The sequence below is a fragment of the Mastigoproctus giganteus genome, chromosome 10, assembly GCF_048544385.1.
Source record: "Mastigoproctus giganteus isolate SK-2022 chromosome 10, ASM4854438v1, whole genome shotgun sequence".
Lineage (NCBI taxonomy): Eukaryota > Metazoa > Arthropoda > Arachnida > Uropygi > Thelyphonidae > Mastigoproctus > Mastigoproctus giganteus.
The window spans coordinates 204,489,418-204,509,300 of record NC_143584.1 but is presented as its reverse complement, the minus strand read 5'-3'; the positions used below and the strand labels follow the sequence as shown (position 1 = coordinate 204,509,300).

The 19,883-nt window shown below is 36.7% G+C and overlaps 1 protein-coding gene across 3 annotated transcripts in view; it reads left to right on the top strand.

Annotated features, from left to right (window-relative positions):
* LOC150079799 (teneurin-a-like) overlaps positions 1-19,883 on the top strand; it is a 351,321-nt gene that overhangs the window by 281,968 nt on the left and 49,470 nt on the right. For all 3 annotated transcript variants that reach the window (XM_090383375.1, XM_090383374.1, XM_090383373.1), the window contains 3 exons: positions 5,626-5,745; positions 10,999-11,287; positions 18,782-19,049. In XM_090383375.1, the coding sequence (XP_090239501.1) occupies positions 5,626-5,745; positions 10,999-11,287; positions 18,782-19,049 (677 nt within the window). The remainder of the gene's footprint in view (positions 1-5,625; positions 5,746-10,998; positions 11,288-18,781; positions 19,050-19,883) is intronic.

The following is a 19,883-nucleotide window of genomic DNA, read 5'->3' as shown; positions in this document are numbered from 1 at the left end:
ACCTGAGAATTTCTACTGAGCACACACCCGACGAGGAGACATCGGAGCTGGAGCTGTTTACCCAAAATGGGTTGAATCACCTCATTAGATATGTAGCACTCTCCAAAGATAAAGTAGACCTTCTCTACTACTTCCATGATATCAATGGAGTTTTAGAGAATTGTCGCAAATATGTATAACGGGAACTTAAAGCTATCGTTCCCACTGCCCACTACGTTCATCTAAAGGAGACATGCAATAACATGAAGACATTAATCGAAGCAATTCGGTACAGAACTCATCAAAAGAATATCTGTGGAACCTCAAAGTCATTGGTAATGTTAATGGGCATGCAAGTAGGGTTCACAAAATATTGCTCTTTTCCATGCCTATGGAGCATCCGCAGATCATTACATCACATGTTATTAGCCTCAAAGAAGCACATATGGGCCAAGAACGAGTAGTGTGAGTAGTGTGCTGTATGTTCCATTAGTGGATCCAATGGAGTGTCTTCTGTCTCTCCACAATAAATTTGTCCTAATAAAGAGTTTTGTGAAAGCGGTGGATAAGATGAATTCCAGAGGATTTCATTACTTAAGAAATTTTTCCAAAGAGTGACGAGCAAGGGGGATGTTGTTGTTGTTGTAGTAGGGTTTAAGGAGCATCAGCGACTAAGTCCATATTGCTCCGTGTATACTGTATGTAAATTGCGTGTGTTCTAAGGACGATTTTCTGTTTGCTGGACGAAAAACCCGAGTTTCCGGGAGAAAAAACCATCCTACCCTTACCTGAGACCGACTCATGTTGTGAAAAAGGTCCTCGCGTCATGAACGGGACTTCAACTCAGGTCTTTTCCACCCGGTGTGGGAAGGATGGCGATCCTATCAACTGTGCTACCCACGAGGGCAGTGGGGAATGATTCCATCAAGACATTAAGTCAATGGAAAATGGCTACCAAGCTTTCTGGAAAACGAACATACGTTGGCAGACTGCTGGATGTTGTACCGCGATATTCCGGATAAACTGTACCAAAGGAAATAATCCACACAACATTTTTAAATTGTACATATATTTTTTACAATAGTTTACTCCATTATTTAACTTTTTTTTTAAACTGTAAAAATGATTTAAAAATGTAATTGTAACCAGCCTCGTGTTTTGTAATGAAATCTTCTCAATTAACTTTGTCATATTACAAAAACTAAACATGCTAGAAAAAAAAACCGAGAATAATTGAAATTAGCGCATAGAACTGGTTTAGAAAAAATGTGTTTACATCTTTGCTGGAAACAAAATCACCTTGTTGACCAGTGTTGTGCTTTTTTTCCGATTATAGTATTTTAAAGCCTATAATATGATAAAAACGTGTCAAAGTACTGGCTTTTAACCAAAATGGCTGCTCGATCAGTCACTCTTCCTGCGTGTACGTAGGAGATTTACAAAATACTGTACCACAAAAATAACTACGTTCTTTTTATTCCCAACCAACGTTGAGTTAACAAAAAACAAGCAAGCATACAATAGTAAAAGATATTCTAATTAAGATAACTGCTCTTCCGAAAACATGCTTGTTTTCGGAAGAGCAGTTATCTTAATTAGCTGGTTTTATGGCTTTGGAAAATCCACAGCGAAGGAAGGAAAAAAAATGCAATTTTTTTCTGTACAAATTAGCATAAAATAGGCACCGGAATTGAAGTTTATTTAAATTTCTTGAATTATTTTCATTGCTTGGATTATTTTCCACAGGATTACTTTTATCTCCTTTAATATTAATAACTTTTGATTATGACACGTAGAAAATTGATTTGTTCAATAAAATAGCATTCTTAAATTAATGCTGTCATTATTTTTATCAGTTAGTATAAACAAATGTTTTGTAAACACAAAAATTACAGTTTTAACAATTATGAAGATTTATGAAGTACAGTATTTGTAAATATTCCTCAGTAATTTTTCGAAAAAACATTTTATAGGAATTTTAAAGGCACTGATGAGGCTAGATGTAAAGTTATTGAACTACACTGCTCGACAAAATTAACAGAACATGTAAAACCCGTGGTGTAACTCGTACAGCTCGTTCAGCAGGACAACATTTGGTATGGTGGTGTAAAATCTGGCCAACGGCACCCCTAAAAAGTCGAACATAGCGTTCGACGATCTGTTCTCTGTACCTCTGCGCAGTTATGGTACCCCTATCAAAAAGGTTAAGAGGGGTGTGGCCGTTGATCATTATTCCATCCCACGCGAGAACACCGCCTCCACCATAAGTGTCCCTTTCTGTGATGTTAGAAGGATGGTACCGCATTTCTCGTTGTATCCAGATGAAATAACGTCTAGACTCTGTTTGTAGGCTAAAACGGGACTTACCAGAGAACAGGTGTACTGCACTTGTCAGGGCTCCAAGTTACATGTTCCAAGCACCAGTTCTGCGGTGTTTTCGGGTTAATAGAATACAAACCACTGATTTCTTTGGGTAGAGTCCACTTGAATTGAGCCCTCTTAACATTGTGCGGTTGGAAGTGATTTAAACTGTGGCCGCAGCAACCTCAAGAGACAGTTGAGGTTAAACCCTACAATGACAGGACATCGTAGGGTTTTGTCTTGCTGTTAGAGTCAGATAGCGGTCTGTTCTGGTTGACTCAGCCCTCAGGCAACCTTGGCCAGCTCTTTTTGTAATAGTTCCCGTTGTTCTTGTTGTTGTAGTTGGGTTTTAGGAGCACAGCCACTAAGGTCATATGCTCCGAATGGTTCTTGTCTCCTGAAACTGCTTCCATAGTGCCGAGACGACGCTGCGTGACACATTAAGCCAACGTGCCACCTCCGCCTGCAACTGCCCGGCTTCAAGTCCTCCAACGGCCCGCTATCTCAAAGAACCATCTAAACGATGATGACTTGCCATCCTGAGTACTGGAGATGTGGCTATCCAACTAAGCAAGCCAAAAAAAACGGGAATTAAATGATGTGGTCGCATCTCGTGTTTTTATAGACATGAATAATTTGCATAATGTGCGTCTCTGTAAGGTGGTAGATCGATTTCTGTTGTATACGTGGAATTTGCGTCCAAGGATGCTTATTTTATCAAATATTTGCCTTCGGAGACATTGATCACGATAAAATATTCATGAAAAACATTTTGTTCTGTTAATTTTGTCGAGCAGTGTAAGATAGAGTTTTCCAAATAACGAAACGAAAACACATATATAAAGATCATTAATAATTAAGCAGCCTTATGGCGAACATCGAATAAATTATTCGTAGAGTTTTCGCTTGAGCAACTCTGTGTTCCTTTTGAAGTGTTACTGGTGTATTGAACCAGCTTCTTGCCTAGAGGACGGCGGCATTTTCTAAATTAATTTTTCTAAGCAACATATTTTATTATTTAATGATTACTATTGCTTAAAAGTAGCAGAACTTATGGGAATATTTTTCGGTAAAAACAAACAGCTATGGCTTCGCACAATTAGTTGGAACCACTGGTTCAATTGAGAAAGAAGCAAAATTTTCATCTGTCAAAAGATAATGGATTTAACAAACCATGTTGGAATTTTTGGAACATTTTTTCCTTTTTCTTGACCTTTTTGAAAGCATGTGACGGTTTCCCTTTTTTGTTTCACGATTAATATTCCCCTTCTTCCAAATAAATGTTCGGAACTCATTTTTCCTGCTTCATGATTTCATCAACTCTACTTTTGTATGTATTTCATGTGACTTCAGTTTTCTCTCAACTTTAATTAGATTTCATTCCATTAGCGTCTCAATATTTCCTTATAGTTTTTCAGGTTGCTTTTAACAGTTTCTTCGTTTTTAACTGGTATTCTTAATCTTCTGGAGGGATAAATTTGCTCACGACAGAAGTCCAGAAGCTTTCGGTAGTAAACATAGCCGCTTAAAAACTCCATTATCATCTGAAAAGTTCATTTTTTCCCTAAACCAGCAGACATCTGTTTGGTAAAACTGCTGCACGAGATGGAAGATGCATCCTATACCTGTACAATAGAATTCTTTAGGTTTGTATTAATTATTTCCGGTATTTGTTTATATATTTTTTAACATCCGTCCCTTTTAGAGAAATAATTTTATCCTCTGTAACCAAGTCCAAGTTCTTCTCTAACCAATAATGCTTCTCAATTAGTTCGGAACTGACAGGAATGACCTTTGAATAATCTTTTTCTGATATATACTGTAATCCCATACGTTGTTCTCTTTCGTTATCTACCACCATAGTACAGGGGATTTTCAGAATGACGCTTTTTATCCTGACCAATCAATGGGTAAAGTTGGAGTATTGGAGAAAGTCTTTACGAAGCAGATAGAAGTTGATGGTTGAGATACAGTCAGGTAGCAGTCAATTTTCTGAAGGGTTTACAGGAATTTGTTTATCGTTTTACTGAAGACTTCGCGTCGTATTTATACTTTTATGGCTTAGCTCGTCAAATCTTTGGAAAATTTTTATATATCGCAAAGTGTCAGATCAAAAAGAAACCAGGGAAAATATGAAAAACATTAGAATTAAAGGAGAAAAGCACTAAAACGAAAGGAAGTTACATACAATGATTCTGTGTATACAGATGGATCCCGTGAAGTATTGAAAAGTAGATCGGCTCTTTATGGATTTAATTTTTTGACATTGTGCAAGTACAAGTCGAGTCATATGGTAAACTTGAATGATCTCATCAACTGTTACTTGTTAGGAACAAAAAAGCAAGAATAGCGTTAATAAGGATCCTTTGAATATTAACACATTAATGTGATTTATATGCAATACACTAAATGCAGAAGAGGTATAAGCGCAGAAAACGGTAGTTCAGGTACTGGTAAACGTACTTCCATGAAATCTGCTATTGGAAACAAGTGATATTTACAAAATCCCATCAATTCTATGGACCTTTTAAATCGTCCTAGGTGATTGCACATTGTCAGAAGTAAACTCCAGTTAATAAAGTAACGTATGTTGTGAGATGGTGATAAACGATTCTGTCAGAGTTTATTTGCCATCATAATTTCGTTAGCACGATCCTCAAAATGTTTGTGAAATGGAAATATTCATATACGTGCATTTCAAAGCACCATAAGTTGTTCATTATGAGTCTAATTATAGACGACAAGTTCGGGGAATAGATCTCATTTCCATTCAGCCAATGAACATATTGAGTTAATGCCTTTTCAACACTCTGAGAAGACAGATCATTCTGTTACCATTGCATTGTCCTTGCTTATCAAAAACACTTTCCAAGTTTCTTATACATAAAGCTGTAAATTAGTAATTCATATTGCTTGAAATCTCATAAGCCACGGAAACAAATCATTCATACATAATTTATAATCATTTGAAAACGCCAAACCTACAAAACAAATCATTATCTTGCACAGCCATTGTGCATTCTCAGATTCATAAAATCAGGCTCGGAAATTTAAACAAGAAATTATACAACAAACATACTGTTCACATATTAACACAGTGCTAACGTTAATAAAACAATCTTAACTATCATAAAAATTAAATTTCTATTAATTATTATTATAAAAACTCTACATATTCCTAATGCCTAACTTAAATTAACAGTAACTCTTCCTATTTCACGTTAATTAATTAAAACACATATTCATATTTTTTTAAATGTTGTTAAAATCTTTTTATGCGTCCAGTCGGGTTTCTGTAATACGAGGAAGAGTCATCAGCAGAGAAGGAAACGGCCTCATCGGAATCAGGGTGAGCGTTGCCACAGACCCACAATTTGGCTTCACTCTAACTAGGAGCGATGGATGGTAAGGTTTATGTTCTGAGGTATGTTATTGTGTACTTATCTTTAAAATATCTATCTTAAGATCATATATCGACAAGATATACGACAAAAACTTGGGTCCTCTCCCCCCCCGTCGAATTGATCGCCCTTCACACTGATGAACAGTGTGAAGGGGTGATGTGGGCAATGAACAACTTCATTATGAAGCCATTTGGAGTCTCCCACACCAAAATCGGGTAGTACTAAATGGCTGCCCTTGCAGGTATTCAGCATTCTGTTCCTAGACCTTTTCTATTTCTTTGGCGCTTTAATGACTATTGATTTGCAGTTCCAAATTTTATTTTATTTTTTTTTTGAAAAGACGCATCAGGAAACAGCTAACTATAATATGGAAGCAATAAATTCTTTGTTTACCGCTTAACATTATCCTTATACGTTTAGCAAAGTTTACCACTGAAATCTTAGAAGAGTACCACAGAATTTACGACTGCTGTCAAATTTCGATTTCCAGAGAGCTGTACTTAACTGAAGAGATATTAATGGTACCTCCTGTACTAGTTGACTAATGGCGATAGCCTCTGAGATACCGTAGCCAGCATATGAGATAATTCAAGTCTTCATGTGGAGTGTCTAGCGGTGTCACTGGACGCGTTTGCTGAAGTCGACGAAGTATCATATTTGTGCAAAAATCTCACTTCAAATGGTTTAAATTTTTTGAAAAAATGTTTTAAACAATTTAGAAGAGTAATGTGTGCATTACTTTTCTCGAGTGTGTCGTGAGCATCTGAAGTATCCTCCTAAATGTGTCGCCAGATGAAGAAAAAGGTTGGGAAGGAGTTCAGGCCTACAACAAAGTACATCTTAGGGGTGAACTGTTCCTTTCACTTTGGAGTGGCCACAAGCAAGCGACCAGTATATGATAACATTCTTAAATAGACGTGGTCCATTTCCACATCCACAGGCAAATCGATACTTGGAACATCACCATTTGGGATGAACCACCAGTCGGTTTCCCAAATAGTTAAGGGTCAATTTTGAGCTGGTAGCGCCAAAGCACATTTTCGCAGTGACTGCGAGTCGCCATTCAACAAATAAATATTTGGTAAGTTCAGAACAACTCAACGATTCTTATCCTTATGATTTAGTCTTATACTCTCTAGTATTTTCTGAAAGTTAAAGTGTACCCAGGGGAAAAATTCCATCACTGGAGCCTTGCTGTGTCATTTGGTTGATGTAGATCAATCTCTCTCATAAGAAGATATGCTCGTTTCAAAGAATCAAGTAACTTTTATGGAATCCGTACCTCTTCCTTAGCTACTTTTTATCCTTATGTAAAATGTACATCTACTAAAGAATAGAGAATCTTTGTGAGACGGTAGGTGGAAAAGAAAATTACAGTTATAAAAATGCCATTTTTTTTTATTTGAGAATTTATCATTAAAATAACGTAAATGAAAACAACTTTCTTTTTCTAAAAGTGAAAATACTCGTATTATTTTGAAATAGGATTGTTGACATTTTTTGTAGTTGAATATTTGAACTTCGGTTGCTGGAAGACATCCGAAATTTTTCGTATAAATTGTGGATGCACATAAGCACTATTGGACGTCACAATGTACGTTTTGACCATTGTAAAGGTTACCAACACATTCTGAAAACACGAGTTCCGGTTCTATCATGCACTGTCTATAACTGGAATGTACTCCATCTTATTTCAAAATTCAGCTGAAAAAAAGCACCGCCTTCAAATACACAGATGTCCTCCTCTCCCATACGTATTATACATTTGGTGTATAATAGCTTCTAAATACTGTACAAGAGTTCTAAAAACAGGATTCTTATAATTTGAGTGCTACCATCTTGAAACAAGATAGCGATCGAAATAAAAGTAGCCTCCACCAGAACAATAACAATATTGGTGATTGATGAAAGGAAACACCTTACCCTCACTTTTCATCTACCTATTTCTTTCAAGTGTTTGTCCAATCTATATTTAAATTTAGATAGCCTTCCAAATGTTCAAGACTATGGAATCTGTGGATCTCGGAATATCAAGCTGAAAACTTCACGACAGAAAATTTCTGACCTTGCAACTATTTTAAAGCACTCATGATATCGTATGGAAGCCTAATGCGATCCCAGAGTTAAAGGACACCAGTGACCAACATACAGAATGAAATTAGTGTTGCTTCTGGATAATCAGCAACGCAACGTATGTAACAACATACGTTGCGTTGCTGATTCGGTATCCGACGCAATATGTTGTTACGTACGTTGAGTTGGATACAGAAGGAAGCATATCAGATTGTCACACCGAATACTCTATAAGGAGGACAGTATCATTAGTCAAGTCCACTGTTGAACTATGATGACTACTGCTCAAAAAAATGCATATATGGCATTTTTGAGCTTAAGTTCTTTGTAACTTATAAAATTTCACATTTCCAGGAATAAGAGAGTCTTATCCCTCAACGATATTGCCAAAAGTAACCCGAGACCTGCAAGTTGCAAAGAACCTTTTATTAATGCAGTATTTAAATAAGCTCAGCTAACCTTTCACCTTATTTACCCACAGTATTCTATCCTCCTCGTAAGATTTCAATAGTAGACTCAGAATCAATTTTTGATACGAGAAACGGGGTATTTTGTTCCATTCCCTCCTTCAACACAATAGTGAATTCGGCTACTGACTGCGGGCGTGTCGACCTGGCCCGAAGCCGACGTTCCAGTTTATCCTAAAGGTGTTCATTCCGATTAACATTGGGACTGCTTCCCCATGTCTTCAAACCAAGTCATTACAGATTGTACAGCACAATTTGATGCAGTATCAAGCTGAAACAGAAAAGGACCTTCCCCATACTGCTGCCACAATGTAGGAGCAGTGCAGGTATCCACAGTAACCAGATTTTTTTCACATGGTTTGAGCTCAAACCATGCAAAAAAAACACACAAACAGCCTTCGTCAAACTCCACAGTTGGGAAGACACATTCTGGTAGTTACCAGACTGCGTCCCATCACCAGATCCAAACACAGCAATCAGTCAGATAAAAAAACCATGTACTGTCATCCTCCATAACTCGACTTTTCAACGTCTCAGGAACCAATTACTATGAGTTGTACACCGGGAAGTCGAAGCTGAATACTGTGATATATGGTTTGTGTGCTGCAGCTCTTCGGTAAAATCTGATGCCATGCAGCTCCCATATCGTCCCTGCATAATATAAGTTTTCTGTGACTTCCCTGAACTTCTGGTTGATAGTATTCGATGGGGACTGGCGGGATTTATGTATTACGCTCCTAAGTGCCCTTCGGTCCCTTTATGGCAATTTCTGTGGTCCACCTGAACATTTTCATTAGCACCACCGACGTTTCTATTTGGCGCGTAGATCAGCCATCTTTCATATTTTCTCAAATCCCGGGGATGTCCAGATACTTTTGGAAATACTATTAGTATTAAAGTAGTAAATGGCAAGAAATCAAACATATAAAGCATCAGCCAAAACAAAAAATAAACTTCCCACATCGCGTGTACACCCCTTCCCATAATTTGTCTAGTTCTTCCTTGAATTTATTCGAATTATCCACTTCCACAACAGATGGAAGTTTGTTCCAACACTCAACCACTTTCTGAATGTAGCATATTCAGCTCCAATCTCAAACTTACTTTATAACCAGCCTGCATTCATTATTTTTCTCTTAAATAACCAATTTTATTTATGTAACTTTATTCACATTAATTCAAACATTATTTTAACAATCTGTAAAAAATTTTAAGTTGTTTCACAATATTTTTAAACTCGTTTTTAATATTCACTTATTTTCACAAAACTAACTTTATAACCAGCCTAAAAGAAAGAAGAAAACTATGCTGTTTATACAAGAACATCGTATTTAGCAGTGATATGAACTTAAATCATGGTCAACTTAAACACGTGTACTGCTCAACCCTGTACAAAAGCCGTTAACTGTAAAAACTGGTCATTAAATTTGGCTAGTTGTAATCACTCGCTGACTAGGACATCAGATGGCATAAATAGCAATTTATTTTTGTCTCTGCCTTGTTTACTATTCGTATTTAGATTTTTTTTTTTCAGTTATTATCAACAGCCAATACAATTCATAGTTTTTGCCCATCTTACTGAGTAAGATAAAAAAAAGGCTCGCCTCAGATGGTTCCAAACGTAAGTTGAATTGGATTCCATTAATGAGAAGCTACCCCATCATTTACCAATAATTCAGAATTCAGCAATCTTGGGAAAGATAGAATAAATGTTTTTGTTCGTAACCAAAGAAACAGATGCTGGAAAAAAAAGTGCTTACAACAGCAGTGGACTTCTTTTTTGTTCTTGCGAACGGTACCATGAAGAATCAGCAATATCTGAAAATTTTATAGACGAGCATTTCTTTATGCACTAAGAATCGATGAGGAGTTTCTTTTTGACCTGATCTTAGTAAAGAGACTAACAGAACGTACCCTTGCTAAGATGGTGGAATGAACACTAGCTGCAATAAACACATCCGCTAGGTATTTACCACAACACTGCCTAATGGGAGTTTTCATTGATTGTTATTTTATTGGGCAAGCAGAGTCTGGAATGTTTTCTTTCAGAAAGTCTTTATAGATGATTATTTCCTTTCTGCTGTTAAAACTAAGATTCTGCTTGATCTTTATATCGCAATTTAAGGAAAGAAAGAGCTTTCTCATTTATGTCATTAATTTTCATTTAGAATGAAATATGAAACTTTTTCCTTAAGGTTATGGTATACATTACACTCACGTGCTTTGGCTAATCTTAAAAAAAATCACTTCGTTGTTTTTAATAAGATCTCAGATAAAGAGTGGACCCAACATCTGCACTCCACAGAATTGGATAGTAGTATTAATAATTATGGAGAACTTTCGAAATGAGGTCATAAAAGCAAATGAAGATCAAACAAAGGAGCTCAAACACGAGTCGCCTTAGTTTCTGCTTAGAATAACAGGATTGGTTCTAGATAATTTCTTCAGTAGTGACTGATGTAGCTGTGCAAGGGAAAACAAACTTTCTCGGCTAGACCAGTATCCTAAATTTCGTATATTCTATGGTTGATTTTCTGGATATAAGTTTGTTTATCTCCTAACGTTGAATTCCCCAAATTTCACCTTCTGAGGCCAAAGCCTCTTCCATTTATGTTAAATAATCGAAACATTTTTATTTATCTTTTTATATACTGTATTATTAAATGCAGTTTTCATTTCTTATAGCAATTCAACTTTGTGTCCTAACTTGACAGGTTCGACATTCTAGTGAACGGTGGAGGTGCAGTTACTCTTCAGTTCCAGAGAAACCCATTTCATCCGATTAAGAGAACAGTAATGGTGCCCTGGAATCTGGTAATAGTAATGGGATCAGTCATCATGTCTGCTACAACCAATACGGAACAGCACGAAGATCTATTGGAACATCAAAATCCATGTCTTGATCATGATTATGACGTTATGAAACCAATTGTCTATCAGACTTGGAGACCAGGTTCACAAGGTGGATGCACCGAGACCAGCGCAATCATGGCTGAAACTCAGGTATGAATTCACTTCTTCCTCCCTCAACGTATGTTGTTGAGTTTCTACCATACTTTGCTGTTGAAGAATCGATCGGTAAAGTGAAACGGTTACACAAATCTTTAAATTATTCAACATTTAACCCTGAGAAAAAATTAAGAAAAAATTATGCTGTATACGTTACTACCATTATGTGTAATATATTAAATATATTAATATTAAAAAAATGGAGTTCACCTTTAGGCGCACTTTGTCATTAAAATGACTGTAAAATAAGCGTTTCAAAAGTGCCTCCTTCCACAGACGTGACGTTGTAACACTGATCTAAGATGCAGTGATACACCTCGGTTATGGCAAGTTTTCTGCAAAGGGCATGTATTCTTTTCATAATTAATCTCTTGAACGAGTCCTCTGAAGCAACAGATTCCAGCCTTTATGTTGCCTCTTTAAAAGTAGTGCAATACTTAAAGGAACTTTATTACAGACATATTCATCGTGTTTGGCACTCGACATGCGCAAACTTCACCACTCACCACTCCCCTTCACCACTTGAGAGCAGGTGAAGGGGAGAAGATTGTGATATCCATCCTAGAACAATGAAATGAAATTAAAACTTCTGTCAATCGTTTTTACAGAAATATTCATTCATCGAGAAGCCCTCATAAGTCATTTTAGTTCGTCCTACAGTGGTTCTACTGGGTTCAAATAGAAGGTTTGAACGGGCCAGTCCATCAATGTCACAAGCGTCAAATCAAACAAAACTAAGACTTCGCACTAACCACATCAGTGCTTGCTGAAAGAAACGTTTCACCGAGATGTAAAAATTTTTTTTCTTCGGGGTACCATTAATAAAAATCGTCGATTCCACACCCTACCGCGAAAAGTAGACCCAAACTGCTAACACCGTACTTCACAGATGGGAAAATACAGTTCTTTTCAAAATGGTCCTACGAAACCATTGCACCCATTTCTACATATTCTTTTGCTATAAAAATTTGTGGGAAACAGTTCAGCCATAAAACCCTGTTGATAGAACGCTTTACTACAGCATGTGCACGATTTCCAAGCTCTTCTGGGATATTTTATGCAGGTCCTATGGCAGCGATTCACAACCTTTATAGGATGCAACCCATATTCATGTTTCACCAATATTCGCGACCTAACACCATGTCCTCCAACATTACAGAAACACTGGCATCCTATCCTTATTATTAGTTACTATTTTTATTTTTTGAACTTCATATAGAATTCCACGCGACCCATTATGAACGTGCTGGCGACTCACAGGTTAGGACATCCTGTGACCCAGTAGCGTAGCTACCCTTTTTTAGGCCCGGAGGCAAAGAACATGTTCGGGACCCTACTTAATTAATGAAAATTGCAAAAAACAGGAGACAGCCAAAGGCGCCAGGACCCTAAAGGGCCCGGGTCCGGGCCCGGAGGTAATTGCCTTGCCTGCCTACATGGTAGCTACGCCACTGCTGTGACCTATGGCATTCCACCATAAATTACAGTGTACCTATCTACGTTCATATTCTCTGGGCTCATTTCTGCTTGGCATATCGATTTTAGACGACACCTCTACCTACCAAAGCTTCACTTGTACTTCTTTGCGTCAGCACTGCCACCTACGATATTTATATAAATAATAATTTCCATAAACTTTCCTTCCCGGAAAGTATTAACAGACCAATTTTTCAGTGCAAGCAAGTGAACAATCTAATATAAAGTGCAAGTCCGGGTTGACAGAGGCCAGTTCGGGAATGCAGGATTCACGAATATTGCGTAATCGCATCCCTTGTATTCGTCAGAGCGGGGTGGGGGGGGTTGAAACTGCAGTGTCAGTTAGTGGTGCGATGTGTTTGAGAGCAGGTGATCAACTACGTGACCTGTGGGAGGTCATAAATTACAGCGTATCAGATTCCACTCCCGTGCAAACAGGACCAGCGTGCTGTTGTACAGCTTTTGAGTGCAGAGCTGTCAGCAGACAACGATTCATCATCACAGGGTGCAGTCTGTGGCAATTGATGTGTTTCCAAAACAACGGTACTGATGTAGGCTGTTCCGCGAAGGTCGACAGTCAACTGAGGATATGTCGCAGTCTGGCCCGTGGCCAAAGTGCACTTCAATATCACCACCGCGGAAGCAGCAATAAGCGCCAAGAGACGCTTGTCCATCAAGGTCGTTGAAGTGGACTGCCGATTCCAGTCAGACGGTGTAATATAGCAAGCGAGTTGTCCGCGATTGGGTTCGTCAGAAGTCAAAAGAACTACACGAGAAGGACATCCTAAGTTTATTTTTAACACTAAAGGTGACTTTAGGCGAATCAAATTATAACCAATCATATGGTAATTTCCCTCCAGAAGGTTTCTATAGAACCTACTCCATATTTCAAGAAATCAAGCTTAATAAACTGAATAATAATAATATTTAGTAGTTCTATACCATAACTACATACTACTGATAGAGCTGTATATTTTGTAAACGGGGCATTTTGATTTATGGAAATGTGAGCAATCATACATTTTGTAAACTTTTATGTTGTATACAAAACTCTGCTTTTTCTTAACCCTTTTTTTCTTTTACTACCATTTGCATGATTAATAAAGCTATAAATTTTCTGTTTATTAGTATAAACTCATTAAATAAATATTACATTCACAGTAATAAATTAATTAATTAATAAAAATCGTACCTTTTTCTTTTACTGCAAGGAAATAACAAAAAATTATCGATATCAAATCTAAATATTAACGCTTGAAAGCTCCATTGAAAACGTCTGCTGCTTCAATTACAGTACTAGAACTAGCGCCCCCTTCACAAACTGATTTTGTGAATATTATGATGATAAATAATTAATTAATGGCTTAAGAATTAACTGCTAATGCAGGCTTTCCTTTATTTACCTTAATCTTCAAAAATCTTTTCTTTACAATGGAAATTCCTTTTTTTTAATTACGTAATTTCAACTATAATCCTTTTAGAACTAAATTCAAAATTCTTTAATATGTTATTTAAAACATTTCTGTTGGTATTTATTCGCATTTAAAGGGATTGATAACGTATGTCAAATGTCCTGCTTAAGATATAATCGCTCCAGCCAGGTTTCTTCTCATTCTTTCTTTCAAAAAATCACGCGGTATTTGATAATAAGAATCTAAGCATGAAATTTTCAGATTTTATATCCATTTTTAATTAGCTCGGTGCCTTAATTCCGTGCACAACAAATGAATATTGTAATGACGCAAAACACATAATAAATTTATACAACTGAGGTTTTAGCTAATCTCGCGAGCAGCCTATATATTTCTGAAGGGGGGAGGGAGGCTTTAAAATACGACCATGGACCATGCAATAATGTTTTAGTGTTTTGTTTGCAATTATATATATTGAATGACAATTTAAACGGCTTAGAGAGTCATCTCTAAATATTTGATCATTCGGTTCGCTTTCTTCATTTCCTTTAAGTCTTTTCACAATAACATTAGCTAATATTTAATTAACTACAGTTACATTGCGAATAATTCATCAAGAGGCTCCCAAAGCAGTTTGGTTTCCTCCCATTATTTAAGTAATGCTAACTTTTCACCTCTCTCTTTTACTCCTAATATCTAAGTTATCAAAGTTTTATTTCTTAATCAGATCTTTCATTTAACCACAAATGATGGTTAATACGGTTAAAGAGAAAAATGCAAGTGTTACACGCCAAAGCAACTAAAGTTATGAGGCGACAGTATAATGTGTCTGTAAATTGCGCACATTCTGTGGTCGATTTGCCTGTTTGCTGTATGAAAACCGGGATGAAAATAATGCTACCGTCACCTGAGACAGAAGAACTCGGCCACGTTGTGAAAAAAGCGCATAAAAATTCATTGGGGGGATGCGATTTTATTTCTATTACTTGATGTCAGCGTTGCTAATAACTTTTATACTTCACATTTTAACCATGAATTTCTTGTATATAATTTATTGAATATTTTAAAATAGCTATTAGGTTGGTATAAAAATAAATTTTGGAACTTCTTACAACACCTTTTTGGGTTAACTCTCAGACATTATAAATGACTGTTTATAACTTAGCTATATATATAATTCTTTATGTCATTTGTGTCTTCTTCCTGAGTGCCTTCATTATAACCTCATTTCGTAATGTAAGGCCATATGTTTTGCCTCTTTGAAAAGTACCGTAATACGTTTATAAGGCAGCATAAACACATATCCGCCATTACTGTAATGAATTCTGATTAACTGACAACAAGCCCAATTCAGTAAAATGACATCTTGCACTACCCAGGAATATATTATAATTGTCGGGGGAGGGGGAGGAGAGGAGAGAAGGGACACTTGAAGCCTAAATGGTGGTTCATAAGCCTCATTTGATAGTTGCATACCTAGGAAAAGTTTTACATACTTTTACAAGTACATTATCATTCTCTACATAACGCATGTTAGAGAACTTGAGAATTTTCATAAAGAAATTTTCATAGATACGTAGTGTACATACAGGGTGGCTATAATTAAAGTTTATTAACTGCGATGCATCCTCAGAGAATACTAATTGACGAAAACACTCACATTTGGTCAGAACACTATGGAGACGAAGCAGACAAGAATATTAATAGTAATATGGTTATTATTAACTTTGTGTGCATGCGTGCGCATGCCCCTAGTATTAACGTCACACATTCGCCTGGCGGTGACTTTGGAAACTAAAATATTTTGTATGTCTTCAACGTCTCTATAGTATGTCTACCAAATACAGGGTTAGTGTAAGGTCCCTATGCAGCTATGGTAACTTACAAAAGATAAAAACACCTACCTCTAAATATAAAAATTTCTTGATTAACGAAATGGTCTGCCTAACGTTTATCCCGGTACCCTGCACTGTAACCCTCACAACCCCCAACGAAATCGCCAGTGTATTATTGAATTCAAGCAAGTTCAATCTCAGGAAGCATACAAGAATTTGAAATGGATTCTGTGGTTTTAATATGGATTCGTTGGTTGAAAAAAAAAAAAAAACACCCTCCAACTACCATTTTGTATTGTATTGTTCTTAGTATCAGAATTTGCTGATACTAAGACAACAAATTGCAATATAATGCTGCAGTTAATAAATTTCGTGACACTGTTCTGTAGCTGATGGCTCCGGATCTGACAAAGAAAAAAGTGCAGAGTATTTCAGACTCTGCCCGGCAGAATATTGTAAAGTCCCAAAAAGAGTCAATTCGAAGGACCGGCAAAGGAGCATCGAACATATCATTATACTTAAGAGATTCAAGCTTTCATCTGCACACATACTGGATTACAACGGATGTGGATTGAAAGAAACAGACAACAAGAAACGTATGCAGTATCTCCAATGGTTTAACGACTTCATCACTAACAAAGGAGATTCCAGATGTCACTTTTTATGAACAAGGCGTAGTTTCATCAGTCAGGATATAGACATGTATAGTATCTTATGTAGGGCGGCACCAGAACGTCAGTTCAACTCCACCGGTCAGGTTATATCAGCATATCATGTCTACAAACTGCGTGTATTCTATGGTCCCTTTGGCTATTTTGCTGGATTAAAAACCCAAGTTCCCAGGGAGGATTCCGTACAGCCCACAATTGAGAACGACGAACTTGGCCACGTTGTGGTAAAAACTAATTAAATTCCCCTCCCATCTTGATGGGATCCGAAACTAGGCCTTTTCTACAACGATATAGAAATACAACGAATTGTAACACTGAGCTACCGCGAGCGCTTGAAAAGTATTATCATTATCTCCTTGAATTTAAAAAAAACAGGCATCAGAAAGGTCATTAGAAATATCCTTCAGATTAAACTGGCGCAAAGAAGACACAAACGTACATGGAAGGCTATTATCAACATTTATTTAAATTAAAATTATTATTTTTTCGTGATTAATAGAAATGAAAAGTAAATAACTAATTATCCAGTTAACTGTTAATAATTACTAATTAATTATCTAAAAATATATAAAAGGAATTATTTTTATTTCACTACACAATTCACTCAACATTACTTATTCCTCATGAATTTTAATAAAAAAATTAAATTCAACACGTATTTCACGTTTCTGCTGTGATTAATATTAAGAAAATAGTATTAATTAATGCGTTATGTATTTAGTAAACTGATAACAAAAACTAGTTCCTGAAAAAAGCAATATATGCGTAAACCTATAACTTTTCAGCGCATTCGCCCTATTGCCTATGCATTCCTCCAATCAGCGCATGGCAACACACAATATCCAATGCTTCAGCTACAACATACAGTATATGGATAGCTTATCTGATGTGTATGAATAAAAGAAATAATAATTACAGGATTTCTATTTGTGCGAATTTAATGAAATTTGGACTGATCGGACAAATCTTTCTAAAAGAGTTAAATCTAAAATTTCATGGAAATCTGTCCAGTAGGAGCGTCGTTATTACATGCAAACGACAGATAGAAATAATAGGCGCTTTACGCATGTGCAAACGCGACTAAAAATGCATTTTAAAACTGCCCTAATTTCCGCATTAGAGTAAGTAAACTTTAATTATAGCCACCCTAGTCGATTATAAAAGATTTTCTAGCGACCAATCTGAGCACCACCGATACACTAAAGTAGGCTTATCAAAAATGTAGACCCAAATAACAGTCTACTTTCGAAAAATATTCTCGTTCCACGAAAATGGGAAAGGAAATTCTCAGGACGTGTTGAGGGACTGTTACAAACTGCATACCACAGTACTCGCACCATGGGAATTTACGTGTTAACACTTTTAGCAGTATAACGAATAAATGTCAGTAATGCACCTTGTTCGATGGCTTTAGCGGTGACTAAGATGGTAATTGTATGAGTGGTGGAGATGATCCTGCGCGTGCAGACAATAAGTGTATTTCCTAATGCAACTAACAAAATTATCCACCGGCAACCATTATTGGAAAGTGTGGCCCAAATGGGTTCCAAGAGAGCTGACAGCGGAGATGAAACAGTAGCGTTGGCAGATAAAGGAAGCTCGCTATGAGCGTGATGGTGGTGGATTTCTGCTTTGAATGGCGACTTGGGAATTAAACGTGAGGCACCATTTGTACTCATAAAACACTTTCGTCATAACGTTTGATCCTGGAGCAATTTAGTTGTACTGTAGTTATTCCCATTCGTCTAACAAGCCAAAAGTTTTCCGTTGACTTTCGCAATTTCTCTACAGCGAAAAACAGAATCTCTTTTGATATTTGCCAATATCTCTTTCTCAGCTGCAGAAATGGATTCTTCCCTCCCGGTTGTATTAAATCAAAACCAATAACCAATTTAATAAATAAAATTTGAGACCTCGGAGCTTTCTCTTTGTAAGGAATTATTCGATGTTTTATCATTGTAAATACGGTTATCTCAAATCGATAGGAGTCAACTTAAGCAATGAACTTATTGGCATCGGTACTGACTTTTAAAGTGAGCTTTTAATCAATCCCTAATAACTGAGGAAAAATTCTTTCCTATTCTTTATGTTCAGGTTCTACAAGAAAGTTTTGCCATCCCTGGATCGGACCTGCATCTTGTTTACCACAGCAGCCACGCACAAGGGTATATGTCGACTATACATCTACAACTCACCCCTTCTAGTATTCCAGTCACGCTCCGTCTAGTCCATCTACGGATTGTGGTAGAAGGAATTTTGTTGGAAAAGGTCTTCGAAGCAGATCCCGATATCAAGTATACGTTTGCGTGGAACAAGAGAAACATCTACAAACAGAAAGTGTATGGTCTCACGACAGCCAGAGGTAAGGAATTTATCTTAGAATAAGAAATTTATTAGAAAACAGAATTCAAATTATCTCATAAAAATTACTTCTTTTATTAATATGTTAAGAGTTCTATCTGGGGACTATGGATCAATTTAATTTGGATGAGACAGTGGCACCATGGCACCAGGATCCAAGCCAACAAACATCCCACTCACAGGATAACGAAGTATAATTAATAATGAAAGAGTTAATGTTTCCTGCATTTTTTTTAAATTATCCAAAAAGATGTACAATTTTGTTCATTAAAGAAAAGAAAAATAGTGCAACCTTCACCTGGAACCCAACAACTCATCCAAGGTGTAAAAAAATAAAAGCTTATAAAAACCCATCCTTATTTTGACACTATTGATATCCAAGCCTTTCCCACACGGTGTGGAACGACAGATTGAATAAGTCATAGATGCTTTCTAAATGTGCGCCGAATGATGATCAGATGAGATGAGACGATGTAAGCTGCTGAGGTTGCAACGGTTATGGTCTTTGCTTTCGAGAAAAGAGATGTATTGTACATACTCCACACATAGTCCAAACACGGGACTAGAACATCACTTTTGTAATGAATTTGAGAATTAGGTCAAGCACTTATCCACTTCTGCCAAGTGGATAATTGTGCATTATCCACTTGGCAGAAGCGTGCTTCATTTCAAAATTACTCCATGGATAATCACCACGTAGCGATATTTCCAAGTTATAATAACCGGACTCCCAAGTCGCGATCAGAAATCTGAATATTGATTTTCATCCCAAATCTTGAATTTATCCACCATACGTTTCAGAAATCATATGTTAATCAACGATCCAAAAAAAGAT